This window comes from Sesamum indicum, linkage group LG9, assembly GCF_026168435.1.
Source record: "Sesamum indicum cultivar Baizhima isolate 11 linkage group LG9, ASM2616843v1, whole genome shotgun sequence".
Classification (NCBI taxonomy): domain Eukaryota; kingdom Viridiplantae; phylum Streptophyta; class Magnoliopsida; order Lamiales; family Pedaliaceae; genus Sesamum; species Sesamum indicum.
In genome coordinates this window covers 19263539-19281883 of record NC_142665.1, presented here as the reverse complement: position 1 = coordinate 19281883, position 18345 = coordinate 19263539, and the positions used below count along the sequence as shown (strand labels likewise).

At 30.2% G+C, this 18345-nt stretch overlaps 1 protein-coding gene across 1 annotated transcript; it reads right to left on the bottom strand.

The window, feature by feature from the left end:
* Nucleotides 1–1985: 1985 nt before the first annotated feature.
* Nucleotides 1986–7231, bottom strand: LOC105178081 (mitogen-activated protein kinase kinase kinase 3). Its single transcript, XM_011101439.3, has 11 exons — nt 6415–7231; nt 5496–5813; nt 4893–4980; nt 4726–4788; nt 4453–4613; nt 4289–4364; nt 3675–3734; nt 3443–3550; nt 3108–3344; nt 2812–2909; nt 1986–2713 (listed from the first exon to the last, which is right to left on the bottom strand). Exons 1-11 carry the CDS (start codon nt 6819–6821, stop codon nt 2452–2454), a joined length of 1878 nt encoding a protein of 625 aa, XP_011099741.1. The 5' UTR covers nt 6822–7231; the 3' UTR covers nt 1986–2451.
* Nucleotides 7232–18345: the final 11114 nt, after the last annotated feature.

Here is an 18345-nt window from a genome sequence, read left to right as displayed (position 1 = left end):
TAGAATGAGGGACCAAGAAAATTTTATTTTCACTTTTGCCTATTTTTTATGATTAAGACAAGGGATAATTACACATTCCTTTGTAAGGTTTTAGTGCATTTATACATAGATTTTTATGGTTTAAAAATTACTTATCTCCTGAAATTTGTTTCTTTTTAATAATAAGTCTCTATGTTAATTAAAAACCACGTAAATTGCTTATATTAACAAAAAAAAATCAAATAAAAAATTATATTTATTCTTAATTGACTTATTACAAATTTATTGGAAGTCAAATTAATTCTTTTTTACGATCAAATTACCCTTATACATATTCACATGCTAATGTATATGAGAAAGTATATTTTTATCGTTATAAGGGTAGTCTGGTTATAAAAAAAATTATTTGACCTGTAATAAGCCAATCGATTGTAAATATCAATTTTTATTTATTTTTTTTTTAATATCAACAATTTAGTTAATTTTATTAGTTGATGGTAAACTTCAAGAAATATTAAATATAATTTTCAAACCACAATGAGCTGACGAGTAATTACACCGAATATTATAGGAGTGCAATTATCCCTTAAAACAAAGACAAAATTAGTCATTATGTTTGGATTTGTATTTTAGTTGTTTTGTTTTGTGTTTTGGAAATATAGAGAGAAAAATAGAGATAAGTGAGTGTGTGTTGAAAATGGATGATATGTTTGGATTTGTGTTTTGGGAAAATTTAAAATATTTTAAAATAAGTAATGTAGGTTTGATGTTGGGATTTAAGAGACAAAAATTACTGTTCAGCGTCAAATCATATATTTTTATATATATAAATATATATATATAAATATTTTATGTTTAATGTTGTATTTTTTTGGGAGACAAAAAATACTGTTTATTGTCAAATCATATCTGTTTTATATTATATATATAAATGTATATATATATTATATATAGAAAGTTGAAAAATAAAAAAACACGCAGATAAGGTGTAAAAACACAAAAACAAACACTGTGTTTGGATTCCAATTTTGGCCCATTCCCGAGATGGGCCAAAAATAGAGCAATGTTTGGTTTTCCTTTTTACACCTTCACTAGGTGTAAAACACAAATTGGGCTACTACCCTATTTTGTTTTTTTTTTTTTATTTTATAGGTCTAGCCCATGTTTTTTAATCTATAAAAGGGTTTTTTAATCTGAAAATTGCAGTCATTGTCTTCAACGTTATCGTCTTCAACCTTTCCTCCTTGGGTACTCTGCTCTACTCCCCCAGTAAATTATTCATTAAATTTGTAATTATTATTTAAAATATTACAAAAATATTTAACAAAGATAATTACTTAATTTAAATATATATACTATATTTCACTAACAAACAAATTATTATATACATACACAATTATATTAATAAATATATACAAAAAAGACATGATTTGACATCAACAGTAATTTGTCTCCTATATTCCAACATCAAACATACACCACTTATTTTAAACTATTTCATATTATATCAAAACACAAATCCAAACATACCATCTATCTCAAACACATACTTATTTATCTTTATTTTTCTCTCTCTATCTCCAAAACACAAAACCAAAACACCAAATTACAAATCCAAACACAATGAAATATTTTGTGTATTTTATTCTGTCTCGGGAAATGCGAAAACACAAAACCAAACAAAGCCAGTGTTTTTCTTTTTCTCTTGTCTTCTTTCCTCCTTTTTGGCGGTGGCCTCGCAGAGCGAAGGATCCCCACCCGCCACGGTGATGGGGGGAAATTTACGGCGTTTGTCCAATGATGGAAGCGTGTCGGTGGCAAACGACGGAGAATTGAGTGAGGAGAGAGGCAGAGAAACGTGGGTTCAGCGGAATAATTTTACTTATCAAAGTTTACCACAAAATTTTATCTCATGTGGGTGTATGTTTGCTGATGCAGTTCTTTTTATCTCGTTTGAATATATTCATTGATTTTAAATTATATTTTCATATCAGAAGAACCGGAGCTCAATTTGAAGCATATTTTTGCACTAATTGGGAGTTCGAATGCATTTTTTCTTATCCATATTAATCAAATAGCAGAAAGCTAACAAGCAAAGAGAAGCTGGCAACTACCAAATAATTTACTTGAAACTCCCTGCTTACCGATTCTTGATCAACACTCCACTAGCATAAAGCAGAAGCTCTCAGTCTCTGGTATAGCCATCGTCGGTCATCACAACATAGTAAGGTACCAATACAATGAATCTGTCCAACTCGACGCAATATTCCCTTACCTTATGATCACTCCTGTGCAAACCGATGCCACTCTTGGATTGTCGTAGCTGAATCCAAGTCGGTCGCTTTCATGAAGCAGGTGATCGAGTATCTTGAATGCTTGCACGAGTAGTGGTTTATTGATTCATCTGGGCGTGCAATTGTTGAGAGAACAGGCGTCCGAGGGATTGGAAACTTTTGGCTCCTTTCGGAGGTACTATAGGATGGTTCTTGTAGGGGGTCTAACAGGTGTTTGAGATCTAAATTGTGGGATTTCGAGCCACGGATCAAACGAGCTTCTTGAGTTGGGCCTTGAAGGAAACACCGAGTGATCACTGTAGTTATGATTACCTTGCCCGACTGAAGTATAAGAAGGGTGTGGTGGAGAGAGAAAGAAACTCCTGTGTGCTGCTCCGTCGTGTCGTAACGGGCTAGAGGAGGGTGATACCGGCAATGATGTTATTGTTCTTGTGTTGTCTCTGCAGATGTAGTAAGCAGACAGCAGTTAGTAACTGGGTTGTGCTCAAGCAAATATGCACATAAAATGCATTGGATGGATTCAAGCAGTATTCATTACCTGGGGCTTATTAAGGTCCTTGGTACTGTTAACCTTGAAGCTTCGTCTCTATCGGAAGAACTGTTGTGCATTCTGCTCGAGTGCATCTCCAGAGCAGTCTGCCATAGACAAGCAGGCAAGCTATCATATAAAATAAAAAGCAGCAAGACACAAATGTATCCCATCAGCATTCAGGAAGTTATACTAGAAATTTTCATCAAAACTTGAGCTATAACTTGACGACCTCCTAAAGGAGAAAGGGATTCATAAGAACCAATAAAGATGCATAGGATCCAATCAGCTCGTGAAAGAATTACCGGAGTGCGGCTTCCATCAAATGCACGAGGAAATGCTTCTCGTGTTATATTGACATTGGTTGCTCGTGCTGTCGTTTGGTTTCTAACAAAAGGGTGAGTGAGTAGTTGGGCTGCCGTGGGCCTTGCAGATGGTTCCCGCTGCAAGCATAGCCGTATAAAACTTTTTGCATCAGCAGATAGGTGTTCGGGAATCTCGGGAATATCTTTGCTGTTCCCAATTTTAAATATAGCAGCAACCTGTTAAATAACAAAAGCACAAGAAATTTTAGTACCGATTCAATAAATGCTAACAATCACCAAACTTGACATCGACCACTAAAAATAAAATGTCTAACCCCTTCAAATTGGCTCCAAGGTGGCTTTGACGTTGCCATTTCAAGAACTGTGCAACCTAAGCTCCAGATATCCACAGGAAGGCTGTAGCCATTTGTATTCATGACCACCTGATGGGAAATAACAACGGCTAATTAGAAATTATTGCAAATACATCGTCCTATATGTCCCCTGAGTATGTACATATATATATATATATATTTATCTATATATAGGAGGGGGAGAGAGAGAGACCTCTGGGGCCATCCAATAAGGGCTTCCTTTGAATGATAGCATTGAAGAACAGGAAGCTATCTGTCAAACGGAAAGCATTAGGTTAAAGAGTCAGTATCTGGAGTCCTCCACATCAATATATCATTCAGATAATTCAAGAATGATAGTAAACATGAAACACCGTGCTTCCACAGGTCCTTTTTCCCCTCTGTCATCACTTTTATTTATCGTGCCAGGATTCCCAACAACGACATTATTAATGTATTAAGAATGAACCCAAACCAATAACAACATAGGAGAATCTACACTAGCCATGTAACTGTTTCACACTTCACACTCCAACAAGAGCGATCAGTCAGAAGGCAAGTAAATTACTCTTGTTACGTGAATGATTTCATAAGGCCACGGTGCGCCTGGGTAAATTTCCCCTGGTCCAGTTGTACTAGACGCATTTCATCTTCACATATAGATTGCGATGAGCCAAATATCAAGCTAATTGGTCAACCGAGTTTCAAGAGATGCTGAGTTTCGCTTATTTCAGAAAGCCAGAATCACATTTGTAAAGTTTCTCCGTCTCTGTATGTTATTTACTATTATAGATAGAAAAATAGCAAAATGTGGGAGGAGATACATACATGTTTTGCCATGCCGAAATCAGCAAGTTTTATTTCACCATTGGGATCTACTAAAATGTTTGCTCCTTTGATATCTCTACAGAGAAGAGCCGAAATTTTAAAGATGTATCAAAATCTCATACAGATATAACAATTGTGATCACCACGAGAGAGACAAGTGATACCTGTGCACTGTATTGCGTCCGTGTAAGTACGCTAGACCAGAGAGAATCTGCCGGGTGTAATTTTGTATAACGGGTTCCCCGAAAGGCCCATACTCTTGAAGTAATTTGTGGATGGAACCCCCAGAGACATACTCCAAGTAAAGTGATAGCCTATCTTCAGTCTGGAAAAAGCCAGGTGAAAGAATCAGACAGCCATTTTTCCAATTCATTCAAAGATTCACAGGCAAATAGGATGATCGACGTTATATGATTGAAATATTTAAGGCCCCGTACCAAATCACTTCCATAGTATTGAACAATGTTTGCATGCGAAAGCTGACTTAGCAAGGCCATCTCCTGATCAATAACCGAATGTCACAAAGAAGATAGATAGATAAAGGGAACTGAAATTTTTCTTAAGGTAAGGACTACAGAAAATCAATACACGGACTGGGGAGGACCTGGTTCAGTTGCTTGAGACTTTCTTTCGATGATTGATCATCTGAAACAACCTTAACTTCTTTTATTGCACACATTTGCCCATTCTCACTGCCATTAAGACATCATGAAGTTAAGATATAGATGGACATTGGGATGCTGAAAGGAAATTTGACATCTTTTTCACAAAGTTGACAAATTACACAAATAAAAATCCTATATGATACAAGCGAGATATTAGAAGACATTTTCTTTAAGTTCAGGTCATGCACTGTAATTTATTATTACAAGTAACATTCTCCATCCCTTTAGTATAAGATATTAAAACGAATTACGATTGAACTAAACTAATTTTATGCAAAAACTACCAATAACTTTTTGACTTTATCATTATGAAAGAATGACATTTAAAGAGTTAATTTTGGATTAGAAGGAGACAAAATGAAAATTAATTCATTTCAATAGTTGAACAAGTAGTGGCTCAGAAAAACCAACTCTCACTAAGCCAAACTATGCCGAGTACTATACACATAAATACAAACACACTAGGCATCCATGGGAGTAAAAAGAACAAGTACTAAATATATGCATCTCTTTCCCAATGTTTTTGCATAAATTCCCATTACCTGTTAAAGCCAAGGTAAACATGGCCAAAAGTGCCTCTTCCTAGAAGCCTCCCTTTCCTCCATTTTGAAGAATTACTACATGAGCTTTCAGTTATCCCAGGACTTCTTGGAGTCGGTAATGCAGAAGGACTAGCTGGAGAACCAGGTGGAAGTGGCAGTTTATGACATTCACTCCTCCCATCCTCCAATTTTGCAGCTGGAGAGTCCAAATTAATACCACTAAGTCGTGCATGAAGGGGAGACGTTGCCGTCGTAGTACACTTCAATCCTCGACCTGGGCTTCGTAGCAAAGGACTTGATCTGTTCTCCCCATGCCCTCTGTCAAGAGAATACAAATTTGACACCCACAACATTAGCTCCAATGACAGCATTGAAGCACAACTTAAACCAATACTAGTAACTACTCCTGTCTTAAAGACATCGAATGACAAAGAATTGGAGGGCTTGGCCAGCGGGGTCCGGGCTACAAATTCTTCACAAGTAAACTGGAAATGTATCTAATTCTGAAGTTACTACTTCATCTCTTAAACTTCAGCTAGGGCATCATATAGGCACAAAAATAACTGGTATTCTGATAGAAATCTTTGGAGAATATGTATAGGTATAAGTATTGATCTAAAACTAGAAGGATCACATACTTTACTTCAAGTTAATAACTCAAATTTGAACCAAAAAATCAACCAAAATCCTTTCTGATTTCCAGGACTGAAGCCAACCAAAAGGCACAAAAGTTTCAATCTTCTACAAGAAAATCCAAGTCCTAAAGGGTTTGAAAATTTAAGTAATTAATTAAATCAAACGGATCCAGTATCAACTCAACCATCATAAATTCCCAAAAATAATCACCACAAAACTCAAAGAAAGAAATTCAACCCTTCAATCACTTTTTTTTTTTCAAAAAAAAAAATATCAGCCCAACCTATAAGCAGCATGATCAACGGCGACATGGTTAGGATCATCGGAGGACCCAGATGAGCTGTCGCTCGAAACGGAGCCCGACCCGGATCCGGACCCGACCCCATGAACATGATCATTTGATGGCTCCAAAGGCCTAGGCAAGGGGTGCCCTCTATCTAACGACGACGCCGAATCAAACCCTGAAAACCCAGATGAATTCCCACCTCCCAATTCTCTTCCTGCAGCAGAAAAATCTCGGCTATTTCTTGGCGAGTTCCTCGGCTGCTGCTGCAATAAAACCTCATCAAAGCTCCTGGCTTTATTGTCGCTTTCTTTCACCCTCTTCTTTTCATTCTTCACTGATGAACCCTTCGCAGAAGTTTCAGAATCTTTGCTCCTCCCAGATATTTTACCCCACCAAGCTGGCATTTTTTCCTCAAACGGAAGTACACAAAAACAGAGCAAAATTATCTATATACCTATCTGTACATAAATATATATATATATATATATATGTTTATAAGTATAAATATGTATCTATCTATACGCTGTTCTATGTGTATATATGTATCAATCAAAGGGAGAAAGAAAGAGAGAAGGAAAGAGAAGAGTTGAAACAGGTCGAATTTACACAGACAAGAACTTGGACAAGAGTTGAGAGAGAAAAGACCCCAACATTATCTCGTCATATACACACACAATCTGTTTAAATTCTAAGTTATTACCAAGTGGACTATCATCCCTTGTTTTCTTGTTCTTGGTTTATTTGTTTCTGTTTGAAATTCTTGTGAAGAGAGAAAAGGGGATGAGAGAGAGGGGGGGGGGGGGGGGGGAAGAGAAATGGCGATGGAAAAGGTTGATGAACAGCTAAGCCAGTTGGGGACGGCGGCCGGTGGTTGGATTAAAGCATCTACTTGGCGTGGCCTACTTTTCTAGAATAATATACACATACACATACTAGTGTGTGTATGTATCATAAATAAATGCACACTTGTGCCTGTGGGGCAGCGTGCAGTGTGTGCTTACGTGTGTGGGCAGTATGAGTAAATCCATGCACTTCGTTGCGGTTCGGGGGGTGGAAAATGACGTCCTACTCTCCCTACTCAGCTACTCCCATCGTCGAAGCTTTGGCCTTTTGGGGGCTAATTTATAATAATGCCAAAATAGAGGGGTCCCTCTATATTGTATTAAAATGTAACTTTTACTTTTTTTTTACAAAAAAAGATTTACATACAGCTGAAGAAGTTTCAAGGGTTTAATGCAATATATCTCATTATAATATTATAAATAAGTAAATTATTTTTTTATAAAATAATAGCAATTTATCCTTTTGTGTTCTTTAAAATCGAGCAATTTACCTCCCATTCTAAGGAGGTAAATTGTTATTTTAAAAGATATAAGGGATAAATTATTGTATTTTAAAATACAGAAAGATAAATTATTATTTTTATAGACGATAATTTAGTCATTTATAATAATACAAGAAGGTTGCTTGCGTTTTTACGATTTGAAATATATAAAAAAAATAAGTTCTTTAAATATTTAAAAGTTTTATCTACTAATATTTGCTACTATAATTTTATTGTACGTATACTCTTACCTTCACTTACACAATATTATGTGTACATATATTTTCAACATTATAAATAACTAGAATTTAAAAATACATAAATTCAATATCATCTATTACACTCAAATAATCTTAATGTGAAAGCTTAAATTTTGATCGTGTTTAATCAATGTTTACCATAATTTTAATTGTGATCGAAATATTTGTCATAATCATTAGATACGAATAGTGTTTTGGCCTTATTTGCTGATGATGTAAGCGAGCATCTCGTTGAGGAGTTTTAGTGGTTATAACCCCAAAGTCTCATCTTTCTAATAAAGTAAGTTATCAGGCCTGTACCATAAGACTCATAAAAAGTCAAAAAGGGCAATACCTCGCTCAATGGAACACCAATAAAGTTTCAAGCCACATCACTTTGCATCGTTTGTGGAAATGAAAACATGCTCTCGTTCCAAACCCCTCGTTTTGGGGGTTGATAATGTAGACAAACGACCCACATTAATTATATATGAAGAGTTTGAGCGGCCTCCTCTTCGTAGCAAGGGGCCTTTTCATAACAAAATCGTGAAGTCAAAACGTTGAATGCCTCACACAGCTAAACATTAATCACGTCACAAGTCAAATTACTTGTAGAAACAACGATCAAGAATTGTTCCGCAATCATAAAATTAGTATTTATCTCGATTTTTTTTTTACCAATTAACTCCCAAAAAACGTAAATTTAAAATCAATTTTGAGATAGTAAAATTTCTAATAATAATAATAATGGAGAAATCAAAAATCGGACAGAAGAATTTTACTGCAATAAGTAAAATCAAAATCAAGATTAGGAAGAAAAATAAAGTTTTTCTATAAAGTTATGTGATTTTCTTAAAAGAATAGCTTTTTTTTGTAATTATTTATATTCATACAGATGATGGTTTTTTCTTTACCACAAAAAAAAAAAAAAAAAAAAAACTAGTTGAGTTAGGTTTGGCTACCTTGGTATGCTATGTTATGGTCCCAACCCTTTGATTAGTGTATAGAATAAGGTATTAGCACTAGCAATTAACAAAATTAGTGCCAGTACAACTAGCATTAATTAAAGAGACTAAAATTCCTCACAATGTTTTATATATCCAATATTTTTTATTATATATAAACGATTAATTATCGAAATCAGTATAGTAAGATATTTTACGACCCTATCACTATGCGAAGGCGCACAACTAGAAAGAAAAACTATAGGGCTTATAAGTTGCATAATTTCTCGTCTGCTGTTAATATGCAACAAGTTGTAAATATCGTAGGCAAATGATAATATACTTTACAAACCTTCATTAATTGATTCTTAAAGGATAAATTATAGTGGAATAAATATTTTCTCGTTGTTTGAAAAATTACAAATACGTCCTAAGATTGATTGATCGTCTAACAAATACCTCTCTTCAATGGGCTATCACGAATGGGTATCTGTTAGGCGACCATTAATTTTGAGGAGGTATTTATAATTTTTCAAACAATAAAAATGTATAATTGTGACAAATTTAAAAACACTTCTCCAGATTAAATCTAATTACACATGCCCATTGCCCTTTGCAAAATAAATTTATTGAAATTTATTCCGACGTGATATTTTAAAAAAATGAATTATCCTCCTATAAAGAAAATGACAATTTACCCCATCTGTGTTTTTTAAAATAAAATAATTTTAACTCTCTGTTTAGAGAGATAAATTGCTTTATTTAAAAAAATACAGGAGGAAATTGATGTATTTTAAAAAATATAGGGGATAAATTGTTATTTCTTTTCATAGGGAAATAATTTACTAATTTACAATATCACAGGTGGGTTGTTTGCAATTTTTTCTTTGCAAAATTGTAAGTGTACCCTTAAAATTTTAGTTGTAGTTATAAATACGCTCCTTATTCAATTGCGATATTTTACACAAACACCCCTCATGGGTGTAGTTATAATTTTAATAACGAGGGTATTATATAATTAAACCTAATAATATTATAAAATTATGAGACAATTACACTTTCATCTCCTGAGGTTTGGTGTAATTATACATAGACTCTTTATGGTTTGAAAATTATATTTAGTACCCATGAAGTTTGCTTTCATCTAAACAAATAAGTTCCTCCGTTAATAAAAAATTATTGAATTTGCTGATACTAAAAAAGGAAAAAAAAATTATAATTACTCCCAATTAACTTATTGCTGATTTATTGCAGGTCTTCACGCATTAATGCATGTGAAGAGATATATTATCACCGTTATTAGGGTAGTTTATTCCTAAAAGAATTATTTGACCTGCAATAAATCAGTAATAAGTCAATCGAGGGTAAATATCAATTTTCATTCAGTTTTTTTTTATTAATATCAGCACATTCGGTGAACTTTGACTAATGGGGGACTTATTTGTTAGACAGAAGCCAACCTTATGAGTGATAGATGTAATTTTTCAATCTATAAGATTTATATGTAATTATACTAAACCTCAAGGACGAAAGTATAATTATCCCTAAAATTACTACTACATCCATTAAATTGCATTATGTTAGAAACATCCATTTCCATGACCTCCATATTTCTAGACTTTTCAAGAATCCATCCAAAAATTTAATGCCTACTATCAATTTTATGAGCATAAATATTTCTTGATTAAAGATTGTTGCTTTTTTTCTTCAAAAGTATCATTTTATTGAATTAAATAACAATGTTGATATGGAGGTAATTTTTAGGAATCATATAAAAATCTAATATCCCCATCTTTATTTCAATCTACGGACAAGTTAGAATTCGTGTATTTTTATTTGGGTCGTTTTGGTCCGACTCTAACTTGATATCAAATATATATATATATATATATATGGACCCACTCTGACTAATTGATCATTTTAAAATATGTAGTTCACATGAATTCGTACAATTAAAACAATTTATAAATATCTGTCTTTCATACTAAAGGTACAATTTTTGCTACTCTAATATTTTTTACCAACTTAAAAATTTCTCCTTCACGACCTATCCAACTTAGTTACTAGAAAGCTATAATCAAGATTTTTTTTTTTTTTTTTGCTATAATCAGGATCTTGTTGGTGTAGTTCTTATGGTTTTCTGACTTATGTTTTCGTTCAAGAAAAACTGAGGCATATTTGATCTATTTGAGAAACGGATTCAATATTCATGACATATATTCAATCAATCTAAAACTCGTAACATCAAATGTAAAACTAGTAGTTATTAGTTATTATCTTTAAAAATAAATTATACTGAATTTGTTGATATTAACAAAAAAAAAATTTGAATGAAAATTAATATTTATCCTTAGTGATTTATTACTAACTTATTTCAGGTCAAACAAATTTTATTTGATTAAACTATCCTTATAACGGTGAAAATATACCTCATCATATATATAAATATGTAAGATGTATAAGGGTGATTTGGTCATCAAAAAAATTATCAGATGTGCAATAAATTAGTAATAAGTCAATTGGGGATAAGTCCGAAATTTTTTATCCAATTTTTTTGTTATATCAACAAATTATTAAATTTTGATTAACGAATAGACTTATTTATTAAATGAAAGTATTAAATATAATTTTTCAAACCACATGAAATCCGTACATAATTACACTAAATTATAGGACTGAGGGGTGTAATTATTCTTATAAAAAACTTAACATATATCTATATATATATATATATGTGGAAATCGAACCCAACATCTTGACTTAACCGCATGTCATTATTGGTCAGGTCCATGTCAGAGTACAACATGTAATGCAGAGTGTACAAACTTCGGGACTGACACGGTTTGCATCCCTCCGGCCGTAGGCTAAAAGCAGAGAATAAAGAGAATCTCCTTCGGCAAATGTTCCCAGAACGCGTCAACACGTCTTTTTATCGCTTCATGATTTTACTAATATAATATATATGATATGATAAATTTAAACATTGAGATTTGATATAATTATAAATATTATTTTATTATTTAAAAAATAATAAATACATTATTCAAGTAAAAAATTATTATGTAATTCTTGAATGATATTGTGGAAATTACTATTTTATCCTTATTAATTTCTTTCTTTTTCTTAAAAGAAAATTAAAAGAAAATGAAAGTGAGTAAAATAAATAATCCACATAGTATATTGCTCCATAAAAAATTTAAAATTTTTAAAAAATATATAAAAATTTATTATTTGATACCGTATTTTGATCAATTTATTACAAAAATTGGATCGGATGCTAACGGAACATACTCGTGGTTAGACAAACATTAACATTAAAGGGGTATTTATAATTTTTCTAACAATGAGGAGATGTTTGTAATTATACCAAATCTTAGGAAATGACTGCAATTTACCCCATAAGATAAATCAAAATTAGCTTTCATAAGGTTTTATACACTTACAAATACCCCTTCTTCATTCGAAAAATTATGGAATACACTCCTGATTTTAATAATCGTTCAACAACTAGTCCAATCCATTAGTTTCTGTTATATTTTCAATAATTTTGTATTGAACTGGCCAAAATGCCCTAATAGATTATGAATTATAATTTTATTTAATTTTAAAATTTATTTTAGTACTAAATGGATAGTTTTTTTTTATATTTTTTAAAATTTTTCCATCACCTTGCCCGTTTTTTTATAATTTTCATTTAAAAAAATATATAAAAAGCGTAAAGTTGACAATTCAAGACATTCATCCAATAATAAATAATTTTATCAAACATCAGAAGATTATTGATTACTTTTAAATAATAAAAGAGTATTTATAATTATATTAAAAAAACTCGTTGTAATTTATCTTATAATATAATACATATAATTAGAAAAAAGAAAATGAAATAAATTAGGGGGGGAAAAACAGTATGTGTACTGAAAAACGTGTTTTAATTAGTCGGGACCATTTTGCCTTTTGAAAAATTAAAAATAATAACTTCCACGTCATCCAAGAAGTCGCATTTTCACTACACATACATTGTATCATGGAGGAAGGAAAGGACAGAGGAGATTCGGATTTATCGTTCCCACCTAATTTTACATAGAAAGTGGGGTGGGGGTCTGTAGTTGTCCCATGTAATGGACGTATTCCCATGTATCCATAAATGCGATTTCCCCATTATTAAGTAGCGCTTGTGGCCCTCCACTATTATAGACATGGGAAATTTCATGCCACTTCCATCCTTTCTACATGTCTATGTGAGTGGGTTTCATCAACTGTAACCTATAATGCATAGATACATGCCCAACAATACGAACATGATACGATACAGACACGATGATATAAAAAAATTTAAAAAATTAAGATACAATATGCCACTGATACAACTATATATAATCTTTTTATGATTAAATATCTATATTTTTAATTTTTCATAAAACATCGATCGGAATAAAATATAAAATAAGCATGTATTGTATCTAAATTCTTAACCAAATGTGGCTAAAAAAATATACACAATCACCTTATTTCACAAAATAAGCAATGAAAAAAATTATTAGTTAAATCATCATGATTATCTCTAAAATTTTTAGTAATTTTATCTCAAAATTTTAGTTTTTTAAGTTTTTTAATTAATTAATTATTTTTAATTTTGTTACTTATCATGATCTTTCATATCTATCTCCTGATACTTTATTTTCTCATGTATTTTTTATCTCTATAAAAGTAAATATTATAATTTATGCACATACATAGGATGTGCCACTTTGAAAGCAATTACAAATAAGATAGAATTATAAATAGAACATTGTAGTTGGAAAAATTACATCAATACTCTGGACCATTATTTTTGTCTAATAAATAGACCCCCTGTAAGTCCAGTTTTACGGAATTTGCTAATATTAGCAAAAAAATTGAATGAAAATCCATATTTACTTTTATTAACTTATTCCTAACTTATTGCAAGTTAAACAAATATTTTCTTACCAAACTATACTTTTAAAAATGAAGATACACCTTATTGCATGCACTAGTATGCGAAGATTTTTTAAAATAACAAACAGTAAGCATAGAGCAGTAATTCGACTTCAATTTGAGAATGATATCTACAATTTTTTAAAGACTTAATAGCAATTTACCCCCCTGTGATATTGAAAATAAGTACATTACCTCCATATGAAAAAAATATAGCAATTTACCTCCTTATACAGGGAGGTAAATTGTTTCATTTTAAAAATTATAGGGGAATAAATTATTGTATTTTAAAAAATACAAGTAGGCAAACTGCTATTTATTTTTTCATAAGTAGGTAATTTACTCATTTACGATATCACAAGGAGATTGCTTATATTTTTTCTATTTTTTAAATACCGAGTAGGAATACATAATTATAATAAATTTATAGAAAGATATATGTAATTTACGTTTATAGTTAATTGATAAGGATAAGTATTACTAAATATCTGCGTGATCTACATGTGTAATAAATATCATGGAGGCGGCTGTCTCAATAATGACAGCTTCTTGTATGGAACACGACAACTGACGTCCCTCCACCACACATTATAATTTTTCTAAAAAAATATTATAAATAGGCTTTTCTAAAATTTGCTTAATTAATAATACTGCAGTATTATTTAAAAAATTATAAATATATTTTTTAAATTAAAATATTTAAATAAATACCTTCTATAATGAATTGTTATAAGGAGTATTTGTTACGATATTTATAATTTTAAAAGTAATTGTAATTATATAAATAACAAAAATATATTTATAATTATAAAAAATTTTAGAGAAGCCGATTGTAATTTATTCTTCTAAAAAATAATATAAATCCAAATTTGTTTACTGTAAAGCAAAGACAGAAAATAAGAAAAATGCCTGTATTTCAATTATTGAGCGTAGGAAGGACGATGTTTTAGTTTAATGGTTAATACGGATATTTATAAATAAGTTTGAAATTATAGTTCGAGACTTATTGGATATGGAAATACTTTTTATGATTTTTATGTGAGTTTATTATAATTTATTTTATAGTTCTTTGTCATATTATACTGATTCAAATGATATATTGTTTAATTACTCAATTTATTAAAACATTAATGTAATTATATAAGTACTGCTTTTATTAAAATGAATGGGGATTATTACACCGCTCATCCTATGAGGTTTGATATAATTACATATTAATCTTCTGTGGTTTTGAAAAATACATCTAATGAGTTTGACATTTCTTTCATCTAATAAAATTGATCTCTCTATTAGTTAAAATTCACTGAATTTGTTGATATTAGTAAAAAAGAAAAAAATTGAATAAAATTTTATTTTCACACGATTGACTTATTACTACTTATTACAAATTAAATGGATTTTTTATGATCAAACTACCTTTATAAGGGTGAAAACATACATCCTCACATGCATTAGCATGTGAAGACATGTAAGGGTAATTTATTTATTTGGCATGCAATAAGTTAGTAATATATCAATTGAGGGTATATATAAATTTTTATAAAATTTTTCTTATATCAATAAATTCGGTAAATTTTAATTAAAATAAATCAATTTGTTAGATAACAGTAATATCAAGAATACTTTATTAAATACATAAAGTATGTATTATATATAATTGCACTAAATCTAATAAATATAAATTTATTAAATACATAAAATATATATTAGATATAATTGCACTAAATCTGGCAAGAGGCCAATGTAATTATCCCAAAAGAAGAAAAAAGCTCAGGAACCATTGACGCAGAGTCCACTCTGTGGTCAAAATATAGATTTTTTTGAAATAGCTGAGGTCAACTCTATTTAGTGGAGAAAAATTAAAAACCCAGATGAAAATATTTTGATTTTTTTTTTTTGGAAAAGAGTAAGGAATATAATTTCTGTCAAATTATAATTTCTTATTTATATTTTTTAAAAATTTATAGAAAATAAATACTTTCAAATGTAAAAAAAAAAAGTGTCAAGATTAGTTAATATTTGGTAAAATTAAATTTATTTGAATCAATTATTGCACCCAACACGCACCGGAAGAAATATGTTTTTTTTTACTGTGCTAATTATCATGATTAAAAATAAAAAATCATAATGAATATTAATTGATCACAGCTGGGCAACAACCATTAGTCGTTGTTTCTGCAAGCGAGACTAAAACGTTTGTTACAACTAAAAATCATGACAAATATTTTGACAATAGATAAAACTATAGGCAAATGTCGATTAGTCGCAGTCAAAATTTAAATTCTCGCATCAATTTTTATCTGACGGTTGTACATGATATGATTTAATTTTTAAATCATAGTTATTTATAATCTAGGAATAATCAATTTTTTTTTTGTGCTAAGATCAAACTATATATATAGGGGAAAAAGTCTTCTGTTTTAATTTTAAATTGTTTCATATATCATTTTCTATTTTCTACCAAAATAATTAGGTCATAGGAATGTGCAAATTAACCTAAAGTCTGGAAGGATTCTTGACATGGAAAATGTCAACAAGACTTCCTAATATTGAAAATGTCAACACATTATTATATGAAGTTCATTAATTACAAATTAATTATGCTAATTAGTGGAGAGCCCCCCAAAAAATGACTGTTTTATATTTATACTAATATAAAAAATAAAAGACCTTTACACTCATAAATAGTGATTAATAATACCGTCGCGCCGTATTGTGAAACAAAAAATGCCCTCAATAAGATAATCAATTTATTTAATTTTTAAAATTTTACATTAACTGAAAAATTAGTTTATTTTATTTTATTTTATTTTTTAGTGGAATGTACCGATTTATTTATTTTATACTTATTTAGAATATATTTTAAAGCATGAAAATTTATTTATTATATACACGTAGAAATGACGTGTCACGACGGTTAATTAGTTCTTTTAAAAGACTTGGTATAAACGAATGAGGCCAAGTTTAATTGACGAAGTTAAGATTCCATAAATAAGAGGTGTAGGGGTATTAGTTTGTTTTAATAGTAGCTGTTGGTTTATTGTAACAGTGGTTACATTGATTAGTTATATATATTTGATTTCATTGATTCGTTTATATTGATTGTTGACCGATTCATTAAAAAAAAACTCAGAGTCGAAAAATTTGAACAAAAGAATTAATGAAGTCGTCTTCAAAAGCAAAATATACTCTTATTTTATATTTTTACGTCTCAAATACATTATTTATTTTTTTTGAATTTCATAAAGTAATATTTATTTTTTGGATAGAAATTTATTTCAAAAATGAAATATTTCTTAAAATATTAATATGAGAATATATTGACGTGAATTACAATTACAACTTCAACGAATGTACTTAGAACTTTAAAAAAAAATATAAAATATATGCGTAATTAGATCTAAATGTAGGGACCGTCAATGCAATTTACCCTATAATATAAATTCTAAAATTGACTTTTTAAAAAGTTGTTTAAAAGTTTGATTTTCTTCTGGGGCGTTTCTCCAAAAGTAGGGTTGGATGTGACTTCTCTTGTAAAATTTTTGGCTTCATTCCAACTATCCATCACACAAAATGCCCACTCACTTTCTAGAAAATAACATGGAATTGTAATACTTTCTCCCATATAAATGAAGGTATATTATAACCAGTGTTTTAAAAATTTATCATAATTATAAATATATTTTTTATTATTTAAAAAATTATAAATATCCCCATAAAATTAACGATCCTCTAACAAATACCCCTCGTGACAACTCATAGTAGGGAGTATTTGTTAGACAATCGTTAATTTTTAAGGGAATATTTATAATTATACCAAATTTGAAGGTACCCGTTATAATTTATTATAAATTTAATTAGTACCTCTAGTTCTTGTAAATCACAAATTATTTATCTCATGATAATTTCATGATTAATATTTCCCTCAAGATTGGGGTGGTGTGTAAGCATATATTCCACGTATATCTAAATTGTCACGTAAAGATACATCAATATTTTTATTAATTCTTGTGATATGATTAATTAGAATCTTCGTGGAATAATTATCATGATATTTTTTTAATTTATTTATTTATTACTATAGTTTAATTAATTGAGGCGTTAGGTCGTTATTGGTTGAGTGGTTGATTGTATACCTACCAATTTCATTCCATAGATTGCACAAAAAATATTAGGAACCAGAAGTTTCCAGCACCCCCTTTCTAAAAGTGATGGAACTTTTCTTTCTTTCTTTCTTTATATATATATATATATATATATATATTGGCCCTTGGAAATGGATAGAGCATTATTAGCATGAAAATTAAATTTAAGAATCATTATTAACATGGAAATGGATACAAATTTATATTTATTTCCAATTGACTTATTTCTCACTTATTACAGGTCAAATAGATAATATCCTTATAAGGGTGAATATATACCTCATCACATGTATTATTGTAAGGGTAGTTTGGTTAGAAAA

Excerpts from the sequence above, each read along its gene's own strand:
- LOC105178081 (XM_011101439.3), bottom strand. The coding sequence starts at position 6,821 with ATGCCAGCTTGGTGGGGTAAAATATCTGGGAGGAGCAAAGATTCTGAA. Across the intron at positions 4,789-4,892 it reads GTCTCAAGCAACTGAACCAG|GAGATGGCCTTGCTAAGTCA; the intron begins GTCCTCCCCAGT and ends GTTATTGATCAG. Across the intron at positions 4,365-4,452 it reads GGACGCAATACAGTGCACAG|AGATATCAAAGGAGCAAACA; the intron begins GTATCACTTGTC and ends TCTTCTCTGTAG.